General features: G+C 42.4%; 1 protein-coding gene and 1 long non-coding RNA gene across 3 annotated transcripts; one reads left to right on the forward strand and one right to left on the reverse strand.

Annotated features, from left to right (window-relative positions):
• Nucleotides 1-3821: 3821 nt before the first annotated feature.
• Nucleotides 3822-6645, reverse strand: LOC310993648. Its single transcript, XR_014595753.1, has 4 exons — nt 6520-6645; nt 5492-5545; nt 4655-4786; nt 3822-4502 (listed from the first exon to the last, which is right to left on the reverse strand). It is a non-coding gene; the product is annotated as an uncharacterized lncRNA (long non-coding RNA).
• On the forward strand, nt 6222-11802 carry LOC310993626 (uncharacterized protein). Of its 2 annotated transcripts, none has more exons than XM_083982032.1 (2): nt 6222-6329; nt 8794-11802. In XM_083982032.1, the coding sequence occupies exon 2, from the start codon at nt 8799-8801 to the stop codon at nt 10866-10868; it is 2070 nt and encodes a 689-aa protein (XP_083838158.1). In that variant the 5' UTR covers nt 6222-6329; nt 8794-8798; the 3' UTR covers nt 10869-11802. The 2 variants fall into 2 exon arrangements, with proteins under 2 accessions (XP_083838158.1, XP_083838157.1); XM_083982031.1 differs by lacking the exon at nt 6222-6329 and adding an exon at nt 6974-7126.
• The last annotated feature ends 224 nt before the right edge of the window (nt 11803-12026 follow it).

The raw sequence follows: 12026 nt of genomic DNA on the forward strand, positions 1-12026 counted from the left end.
GATGCACACATGAAATCCCATCAAGGAGGGAAACCTTTTCAGTTGCTGTCTTGAGAAGCACATGAAAGTCCATAGAGAAGTTAAACCATTTTCTTGTAGTGTGTGTGGAGTACATGTAAGGCAGTAGGTAGTCTTAAGACACCTTAAATCATTTAGTTGCAGTTTTGTGATGACACATTTTGTCAACAGGAAGATCTTTATGTGTACACAAAAATCAATGTAGGAGAGTAAACGTACAGTTGAAGTGTTTGTGGCCGTCACTTCTCTGATGTTTCTGGCAAGAAGAGACGTAGGAGTGTTATGTAAACTCAGGACTGTTACTGAAGGCAGTGTAGCCGATGTCATATCTGGCCCTCTGCGTTGTGTTTCTCACGGCCTGCCCTAGGTGGGGTTCGATCCCACGACCTCCCGCACCGGAGGCGACGATCGATTCGATTCGCCAAGAGGTTGACAACCACTTGGCGGGTTGGTTAGCACGTCTTTTATGGGTGGAGTGAGTGCACATCCGCTACAGCAGCAGCAGTGTGTGTGACAGCCTGGTCGCACTGGACGCGGAACCGAAGCGCAGCGCCCTGGAGCGGAGGCAGTTTTAGATAGGCGCACATGTTAACCGGTCTGCCTGGTCGCACATCTCGCGCTCTGGACCGCAGTGCGCGCGCCTGGAGCGCTTCAGATCGGTTAATTTCTATTTTTCACGCGAGCTGCGCGCGCCGAGAGCGCCGTCTGTCAAGATGGATAGACCAGATCGTACCAGACAGGAAGTCGGGCACCGAAAAGGCGAGAGAATCCGGTCAATTTTCAAAATAAAATAATTAAATGATGATTAACGAAGTTGTTGTTTGTCCATCTAAACATATTTGACCGTTGCGTCTGCACATGAGACACACACACACATGTTTAAAATGACGTGTGTGTGGAAAACCGAGTGAATACGAGTATGAACGACTGCAGTCGATCTCTGACCGGCGCGGAGAGAGGAGGAGAAGTACGCTCCCAGTGCGACCACCCAAGCGCCCGAGAAACCGCGCCCATTGCGCTCGCGCAGCTTCCGCGTGCAGTGTGACCAAGGGGTGAGGCTGCTGTTGAACTGTAACAGCTCATCAAAACACAGTGAAAATGAATTTCACATGTTATGCATTTTGTTTATGATTTTAATTGTATGAAATGGGTTGTTCATGAAATTAATGCTACAAATAAATGACAGCAGTAAGTGAGAATAGAGTTGTCGGTTGAGCTGAACTATAACAGCTCATTCCAACACAATAAAATCTTTCATTGTTTTTTTTTTTCAAGTGTAGCAAATTCTGTAAAAATCTTTTTCTGGTATAGTTGTACCTGAGGGGTCATGACACTGCAAACTACACAACACATTAAGAAAAACGCGCTGCAAAAGTCACAACACAACACATTAAGAAAAACACACAGAAAAAGTCACAACACAACACATTAAGAAAAACGCGCTGCAAATGTCACAACACAACACGTTAAGAAAAACGTGCTGCAAATGTCACAACACATTAAGGAGAAACACGCTGCAAACCCCTCAACATGTTTACTGTAGAGAGATCCCCCTGCCTGCACGTGTGGAGCATGGAGAGTGTGGAAACGGCTGTGCATCACTTTCAAGTGTCCCTTGGAAACACTTCCGTTATGTTGTGGAGTTTGCAGCGCGTTTTTCTTATGGAGCATTTCCACTAGCACGGCTCGGCTCGATACGGCTCGGCACGGCACGGCTCGGCTCGGTTTGGTTGTGTTTCCATTACAACTGAGTATCACTAGTACCGCCGTGACGTCATTTACACGGCGCCGAGCAACGCTCTAAACTCTGTAAATATATAACTTTAGCAACATTTGAAACATTTTCAGGCGAGAAAGTAGTCGTTTAGATCCCCAACGTGTTGAAAATCTGGCAAAATACCAGCTGTTTACAATTTTGTTTCAACGAAGTCGGCGTTACTAAAGCTAGCCGTAGTGAGCAACGCACTTCCGGTTATTTTCACAAAATAAAATACCCGTTGCCTTTTATCATAAGGAAAGCCATTACGATAGAATTGGTGCTTTTACTTTGTAAACAGGAAGTGAACCTACCCTCGCTGTAGCTAGCTTTAAACCGCCGTTTTGACTGCTCTCGTCCCGTTAACGGCATTTAACCGTTCAATATGCCTTACCGGAGAGTCTTGCCAGCTCTGAGATTGACCTGGTTCATTGTAAAACATTTATTTATTGATGTAAATGTGGTGTTTTCTGTGCGTTCAGACCCCAAGGCAGTGCTGCTCTTCTTTCTAACCACAAACAAACTGCTGCTACAGCCACAATTGTTAGATTTCATCAATGAGACCAACATTTAAGAGTTTAACCAGCCGGTGGTAAACCTCTAAAAGCCATCGGGTAAGTTAATTAGCGGTCGTTTTCTCCTCGGGGTGACGGTGGTAGGCTGGCCGGCGGAGCACGTCAGGAGCCGGGCTGCTGCCTCTGTGATGTCGCGGTCGCTGCTCGGACCTGGAGCTTCACTTCTCCGAAAAACATCGGGGCAAACTTCTAAACAGCCGTCGTTTGGATAAACTAACCGCACATGGGGATCTAAACAGTTACTTTCTCTCATGAAAAAATATTAAAACTTAATAAAGTCACGTAATAACAGAGCCAGTCTCAATATTAGAAATTCTCTGGTAATAACAGGCTTCAGGCTTCAGCAGGAACATTTCTGTTGTCGGTCGTCGCTTCCAGTGACGACACTCATCGGCCAATCAGTGGAAGGCAGTCGGCTGACGTCACGTTTTAGTAACGCTTCGGCTCGCTTGGAACCAGGGCTGAGGTGATACCAAAAATGTACCCGGTTGCAGGTACTGCGTGCTAGTGGAAACACGCAATAGCGCGCCGAGCCGTGCCGTACCGAGCCGAACCGTGCTAGTGGAAATGCGCCATTAATGTGTTGTGTTGTGGGATTTGAAGCTTGTTTTTCCTTAATGTGTTGTGTTGTGGGATTTGAAGCTTGTTTTTCCTTAATGTGTTGTGTTGTGAGATTTGAAGCGTGTTTTTCCTTAATGTGTTGTGTTGTGGAGTTTGCAGCATCCTGACCCCTCAGGGCCACCGTACACTGGGGCACCTTTAGTGCATGTTTTTGTAGTGTTTTGTGTTATTACACCCCAGGCTAGTCGGAATAGGCACATACCTAGTAGTCTGCCTCCCACTGATTTTAGTTTTCTGTTACAGTTAATTGTGTGTTTATCCGGCCTTTTAGATGTATTCCATTAATAAAATTACTTTTAGATTTCTGTTAATGAATTATTTTGTCCTACTCATCTTGTGTTCTTTCTCCTTTTTCTAACGGCTCCAGCTTTCGTAGGTTTATCCTTGATTTATTATCACAATAAAATATTTAATTTACTTACTGTCTCTGCCTCCTTAGTCTCTTAAACCTGTGCCCTTACATTTTCTGCATTACACTGGTTTAATTTCTCTGCTTTTTACATGGGGTGCAAGTCCCCAGATGGCATTGTTTGTCCCTCTTTAGTTACTGTATCTTTAGTTCCCCCTTTAACATTGTGTTACACTAAGCCCTCGCCACACACAGTTAAATAGCTATGAACTGTGCGACTTCTATACTGATATAAAAAAAAAGTGCAACTTGACTCATCATCTTGGGACTTCATTTCTGACACAAAACCGCTTCAAATCTTCTTCTGCCTGAGGTTTGTGGTTATGCTGGTCTTCAGGAGTTGTGTTGCAACTGTAATGGCAATAATTTAACCTACACATGTTTGTATATTGTGAAAAAATTGTGCAAATCAAATCAACTTTTATTTGTAGGCTATGGCACTTTTCATACATTGCAATTCATTTTTTATTTTTTATTTTTTGGTAGTAATTTATGAGCATTCATGGTCATGACAAACAGTATATATAAAGTGTTATCTTTAACAATAAACAGTAAAGTACATGGTATCTTAAGTCAAGTCAACATCTTAAAGCAAGATGGAGAGGGATTTGTAATCAAAATTCATCATGATCTGCTCTGATTCTGCTGTCAGCAAGTTCTTGGAGTTTCCTGTGGTTCCTCTTCATGTTCTCCACCAGGCTCGGTATACCTTCCCTGTACAGCAGCTCATTTCCACTGATCTGAACCAGTATTGATGTCGTCTGCTCCAACAGCCTCATCACAGGCTCCAGCAGGATCAGACGTCGGGTCTGCAGCTCGGCCACACTCCCCACCCCACTCAGCAGCCCCAGCTGAGTGACCGTTCGTCTAATTTTATCCTGAATATCAGCAACAACCCTACGCTTCACAGACATGTCATGAAGTTTGGCTTCTGTCTCACGAATCTTATTGTCCACTGTTGAGATGTCACGACGAGCTTCACTGATCAAAGAATAGTGGCGCTGCACTTCGTTAGAATATGAGTTCACGTTATTTACACAGTTATTTACTTCTTGACGAGCTGTGTCCACAGCTTCAGAGTACCGGTTAAGGTCTGTTTGACCAACACCAACCATAACCGCTCCTGAAATTCAAGAAGATTAATGATGAAACACATCAATGACAAATATTGTGACAGAAAACTATACAGCCAAGTGCCCTTTTTCATTTCAGTGGGATACATACAGTGATCATTTTATTGTTAAAAATAACTAATAACATGGTGTATTCACTTACCAGCAATTGTACCAATAATTGGGATGAACATGATCCCAATCCCTGCATCTCGTATCCTCTGTGCTTCATCCCTCTTTGCTGTCATGTCACTCAGGGTGTTTTCTGCTGATTGCAGGTTTCTCCTCGCTGCCTCTAAAGCTTGGTTGTAATTGTTTAGAGTGGACTGGAGTGATGACAGCTGTATATTCAAATTATTCAACTCATTAGTTTTCTGTATTTTCTCCTCCTCTAACTGACTATGCTGTACAGTGAGAGTCTCAGTTGCCCTATCCACTTGTTGAAGCTTTGTTTTGGCCAAGCGCTCTGACTCTTCCATCTGTTGCTCCAGGTTCATGATCTGTCGCCTGATATCATCAAAGGTCTGGGATTCAGGAAGGACCATGTCTGCATTGATACTGAGGAGGATCCCTGAGACAGTGATGAAGGAAGAGAGTCCACTCTTCAGTGGTACAATCAGACTATCGGACAGACTCCTCAACTCCACATGCTGCCCTGCAGACCTGTGAAGTAGACAGGAAACTACATAAGCTTTTGCTTCATCCTATTCCCTTTCGGACAATACTAGGATGCTCAGTGGATTAGACTGTGTCCTTCAACGTGTATTCGACTGTCTGTCTTGCAATGTCAGAAATAAACTTGAAACTCGGAAAGGGTTAAAGCTTATAGTTACATAAGAGAAAGTGCTGAGGAGAGTCCACTGCTAGATTTTAGTGTAATGGTAGATTCACCAAACAGGTTAATTAGCCCGATTCACTTCAAGAGAAATGAGAAATTATCACGATTAAATGAAAGTGTAAAACCTAACTCTCTGTGACAGTTCAGTTCAGTAATACGTACCCATAATAAACAACACTATCCATGATCTCAAAGTTGCAGCTGGATGCTTGATCTCTGCAAAATAAAAACAAATACTTTAATTATCTTTTACAGGAGGAATGTCAATGGAACAACATTGGAGGATGACCTGCTGAAGTATAAACACTAAAGACCGATTGATTCGTGTCCCTCTCTCTGTGTAATATTTGATATCCAGCTCCTGTATCCTATCTTCTTTTTCTTGGGGCCTCCCTCCTGGGCTGCTTCCCCACTTTACAACGTTTTCTGCTTTTCTCCATAAGAGCTGGTGTTCAAGATTCAAGATATTTCAAGATTTCTTTATTTGTAATTTATCCTGCACAAATGCAGTATTAAAGCTGCTTCGCTGCAATGGTGCAAACAAAATGCAGGTAATTCTGAGCAACAAGAGACAAAATATAAAAACATCAAGAACATTAGCATTAGGCTACAACATCCATTCTACCTTATCAGAGGCTTGAACTCACAACCTCTGACAGCTCCTAACTCAGGAAGTTTGCCCCGTTTGTTTGTGGAAGAGATGCGACAAAATGAAAGTAAACATTGGGTCGCTGACAAAGGTCACGTCTCATGTATGTGCAGCACCGTTCTCTCTCTCTCTCTCTCTCTCTCTCTCTCTCACACACACACACACACACACACACACACACACACACACACACACACACACACACACACACACACACACACACACACACACACACACACACACACACACACACACACACACACACACACACGTGGCAGCCCCTCAGTGAGACACAGAGTGGAGCAGCAGTGGACAGCGGTTGAAGACACACACATACAATACTGTGACACGGTAAGCAAATGCGTATAAACAAGCTCAAGCATAGACCTCTGCAAGCAGAACTAAACGATCACGAGTGGCTTTTCTAAGGTTCAACCGGTAGATCACAGATAAACTTGGCTGTCAGAGTGACTGCATGGCGGCCGCTGTCCGTCCAGATTCTCCAGATCGCCCCTGATGTCCTATATGTCTGCACACTTACCTTTTTAGGGAGCCTCTGCTGTCCTGTCAGTGCTGATATCTCCCACCCAGCTCAGATACTTAAAGTTGTGGGTAGGAGGGGTCAGGGATTGTGTAATGGAGGGGGTCTGTGATCACATGGTTTCTGGTAAAATAGGGGACTTCTAAATGGTGAAAGTGAAAGAGTTTGGTTATATAAGATGGTTTTTAACCCAGTGAGAAGGGAGGGGTGAGGGAAACTACAGTTTTCCTAGACCGGAAGGGGAAGTGAGAGAGTTAATGGCGGTCACCTGCAAGACAGATCAGCGCCGAATGTTTGGCAAAGTACAGAATAATTGACAATGGGGTAGACAGTGTAAGCCAAGTCGGTTGTAAATCTGTCAACAAGTGGCTAGACAGTAATGGAGTCAGCAGTAAGTTGCTGAACTCAGTTTGAACCCGCCACATGGAGACGTGACACTAGAATAGTTTTGAGTTCATCTAAAATGGAACAAAGTTGAAGTAAACAGGAAGAGGAGATGGTGAGATGAGTGCTGGGAGTAGGGGCTATAGTCTCTCTTACTGGTGGTGATTTTAGAAGAGTTCAGTCCAAACCTCTCAACTTAACCAGAGACTCAACAACAGGAAAGGTCAGTGCATTTATAATGTAAATGTTTCTGATGACTTAGTACTGCAAATCTTATGTCAAGCATCATATCTTAACCAAAAATCAGCAACTTATTTGTCTGCCAAATCTATTTGTATGGAATACTGACATACATTAAAACAATTCATGCAATATTCATAAAATTAAAACTACTAAGAACAAGGACATAGTATTTTTGTGTTGTACAGCATTGAATTAAGATAAACATTAAATATCAGTATATTATATTTAAAGCAGAAGTGAGTGATATATTTGTGTTAATATAAGTCTTAAATAGTTATATCTTCCGACAGCAATCACTTACATAGAGTGTTTGGACTGAAACACGGGTCTCTCAGTCCCTCTGCTCTGCTCTGAGCCGAAGAGAAAACATTTATCGTATCCTACAGTTTTTATCCAATGAGGAGAGAGAACGGCATGCAGGGCTGTGTGTGCAGCCAAGGAACGCCGTGAATGTGGTGACGTAGCGACGAGGACTGTTATGGTGCGTTCAAGGAAACTCATATTTTTCCGACCGTGAAGTGGTACCAGTTCGATCTGGTACGAGTTCACCGGTCGGAAGTTACGAGTGGCCGTTATAGTGACTTTCACCGGTAAAACAGGTCGGAAAAACACGAGTGGGTTCCCTGGAACGCTACAAAGTCGTAAGTTGTGACTTGAAGCTTTAATTTACGATTTCAAAAGCCTGCCTGGAACGCAGCATTAGCGAAAACGACCGGACCACTCACTTCTGCTTTAATATAAATATTCTCCAACCAGCGAGTGCCGTTTGTGAAGTGGCTTATGATGATTTTGTTTTGTTTTGTCTTGTTTTAAATTTGCACTTCTTTAATTGTTTGCACTATTATTGCATTGTATTATAAATGTTTAACTATTGTAAAGCACAGTTTGCCCTGTGCATGAAAAGCGCTTCATAAATAAAATTGAATTGAATTAACTCTGGTGAAACTCTTAAGTTACAGAGATAAAGAAGTTATTCATGCGAAGACACCACAATGTAAATAAAGAAGGACTTTTCTCAATTGCTAAGGAAGAAACGAGTAGACCTCATACTAGCAATGAAAGAGGCCAGGGAAAGTGGAAATTATAAAGTTAAACAGATACAAGATTAAGTTTATGTTTGGCACCATTTAAAGGTGTACAGAAAAGAAACATTAATTTGATTCTGCTATGGGTCATATAATTAGTGAAATAACTCATCTATCAGACGATGTAGGCCAAACTTTGTGCAAAATTCTATTTTCGAGTAATCCGTGGTGAAAGTGGGTTATTTTTTTCCACATTGGATAGTGCAGGCGCACAGATTTTACGTCAGCGTGTACATGATTCATTAGCCACTGATATTGGATACGTCATCTGTCAATCCAACACACACACCAAGCTCAGTCTTGCCCCAAACTTTGAATATCCCGCCCGCTCGATAACGACCAATCAAATTTGTTTTCCTTACTCGGGTAAACTTGTGCGGCGATCGTGGCAACTCGACGCAACAAAGAGGACAAACGGCCATTTCTGTACTCCTTTAAATAATATTGCATTCTTATTTTCCACCAGAGTGTTAACAACTAGCATACAGTAGAGTAGAGTGTAGAGTCGAGCTTACAGAGTGAAAGATTTCCTGATAACTTCTCTTTCTCATTTTTTCAACAGAAAACATGGCTGACCAAGTTGCACAGGCCACTCAAAGTCTCACCACTGCAGCACAGATGCGAGAAACCACCATGATGCTGATGCAACCCAATGCAAACTGGGAGGGGTATCTGACTCCTGCTCCCCTAGCTATTGCTATCATGGTGGAGCTTGTATTCATCTCCTCAGTCACAGATTTCTCCATCAACAAGAACGCCCCTAAAGATGGCTACAAGTACATCAGATACCCAGAGTCCTTCAGGGCCTCTCTCATGCAGATCTGTAACTCAGGCTGGCATGCATTCAATGAAGCCCATGTGAATATGGATCAAATACGCCTTCACACAGCAACAGTTCCTGATTACATGAAGGCAGCGGTCAACACTCTTTTTAATGGCAATGATAAAGTTATTGAAAACCTCCTACCAAATCAACTGGAGAGCATTCGTGCAATCGCAGACGACTGTGTGGCACTGGCAGATGGTGTAAAAAACAAGTATATTGCCGTGATCAATTTAATCCAGGAGCTGCTCGAAGCCTGTGTCAACGCTGAACACTTTTATGGGGAGGAGCTGGAAAAGGTCAAGATGAAACTGGAAGAGGCAAAATTGAGGGAGAAGAGTGCCCAACTTCTGAATGAACGTTCCCAGAAAGCAATGCAGGCCATGGAAAAACAGGTGGAAGAAGCACAAGCAACGTTCAAACAATCTATGGATTCAATTCCCTCTGGGTGGGAAATGATTGGCATGGATTTAGTTGAAGGACTCACAGGTTTTGTAACAGGAGTCCTGAATACGTTCACCGCTCCAGCGAAAGGGTTCACTGGTCCAGCGAATCTGATTTCCAGCAAAAACCAATCACCCAGAAACCAAGAAAGCTCATGTGAGGATGATGATGAGTTCACACAAATGACAGTCAATAGTAAATCTGGCGAGATTCTGAATATTGTAGGAACTCTTACACAGTTTGTCAGTGGAAACAAAATAAACTGGACAAACCTGTATGACCAGGAGAAAAAGTGTCCAAAGACCAAATGGACTGAGAGTCAATTTAAAAGGATCCTAAAGGTAGTGGAGAAGCTGCCAAAGGGAAAAGGCGTTACAAAAGTTCTGTCAATCTTTCAAAGGGGGCTTGACATATGTGAAGAGCTGGCAAAGTATACCCCAGATCAGAAGTGGGATGAGGCGACAACACAACAGCTGATCAAGAAGATTACAGAGCTGAATGATGAAGCCTTCACTTTTGACTCTTTCAGCAAAAAAGTTTTAGGCACTCCAGCTTTTACTCAAAAACCACCGATGATGTCTAAAGCAGAGAGCACCAGCTCAGGCAGCAAATCAGCAAGCCAGAGAGCAGCAGATAATGCCCGTTTCAAAATAGAGCAGAGCCGAGAACAACTCAAACAAACACGGGAGCAATATGATAAGTGTGTGGAGAACATGGAGAAGAATCAGAAGGAGCTGAATGATGTTCTGGTTGAAATGCAGAACTGCAAATTCAAAGAGATTGACTTTGAGACCACCATCAAGATGCTGGTCAAGGGTCTGGACGCCATGGGCAGAGTCAAAGAGCAGTGGGAGAAGATGGTGCTCTTCTTCCAGATGGTCTCCAACATTGTCAAAATTAGCCTCAGCAAGACACTGCACAACTTTGTCACGACATCTGAGGATACAAAGCAACTTACTTACAATGACAAGCTCTTTACCAAAGACCTCCTGTACAATCAGGCCTTTCAAGCCTCCAACATTGCCAGCCTGGTCCACATGATTTCAACGACCTACACTGAAGTGTCCAGCAAGTACCTGATGGACAAAGTGAGCAGCCTGGGCAGGCTCATGGCCATGGATAAGGAGAAACCAGAGTTCGAAGTGGAACGTCAGAATCTGCAGGAATCCTGCAAGGCAGCCCAGGAAGGGATTCTCCGTCTGGTCCTGAAGAACAAGAACGAATTTCAGAGGAAAACCGATGCCAGGATGGCAAAAATAGAGGGTGACTTGAAGGCTGTTCTGCCGGCTGCTCAACCACAGGAGACTGAGAGAATCAAAGAGATTGTTCAGGCTGGCTTTAGTGAGAAAGAAGTAGATGATTACATCTGACGCAAGTTAAGTTAGTTTCTCATGTCAGATGCAAACAGGGCAAAGTGAAAGTTTGTGGGTTATCATTTAATAATCAGAAGCACCGTATTTCCTATTAGCAAGCACGTTTCTTTCCAGTACAGTATAAGTTGCTTAACCTTAATTTCAGACAATGTGCAAGTAATTGTGAAAATAGCAAAAGCAAAGCTTAAGATAGGTTGGTGTATATACATATTCCGCTTTTAGAAACAATGTGTGCTAAATCTCACAAAATTTCTTCTGAATATACATAAATGTTGTTGCCTGTTATTCTGACTGTAGTCAGTCTGTCTTACTTTGTCATTGTTTTTTCATTCTATGCTATACTATTGTTATTGGTTTTTATTTTTTAAGGGTTGAGAGAGAGCCAGGGCAGACTTCATTTCATTGCATTGACTGCACACCGTACTTTTTAATGTATAACAAAATAAACTAACTAACTAACTAGTCGTGACAGTGAAGGGGAGCTTGATTTTTGATTGGAAGTGAATTACAGGACAAAGACTGGTCAGTGCTGGTCTTTTAATCTGGTAAATTAAGATACTCTAGGATATGTTTAACAGAAATTATATCTCTCATGACAATTAATCAAATGTTCCCTGTGGTGAAGGGCAAATGTGTTCTACATCAAAGCTTTTCTCATACTATTAAAAGCATTTATGAATTGATCAATTAAAATAAAAATATATCAAGAAGGAACACACTTGTTGATAACAAATGTGTATATTCTCTGTCATCCCTGTTCTAGCATTGAAACACTTCATGTATCACAATGTATCACCTGTTCTTAGAAGTTGTTGGTGCCCCTATGGTCGAAACGCAAAATCTCCTATCTGCAAAACTTTCCAAATTGCTGATTTCACTTAAAATGAGAACAGGGAAGGATTCTCCCATTTAGTCTGTCTGCAAGATAATCCCACCCTTAAATGTGACAGAAAAGTCACCTAACCAAAGCCTTCATTGGGAATATTTTGAAGTGCAAAACCTCCTATCTGCAGCAGCAGCAGAGCTGGAATTTGTGATGTCTGTGTTATGTAGACCTGTCTAAATTTCTGTCAGACTGTAATAATCCATAGTTTTCTAAATAAAATGTATCTTCCAACCATACTAGTAGAGTATTTGATAGTATATCTGTCAAAT

This window comes from Trachurus trachurus (assembly GCF_905171665.1).
Source record: "Trachurus trachurus genome assembly, chromosome: 11".
Lineage (NCBI taxonomy): Eukaryota > Metazoa > Chordata > Actinopteri > Carangiformes > Carangidae > Trachurus > Trachurus trachurus.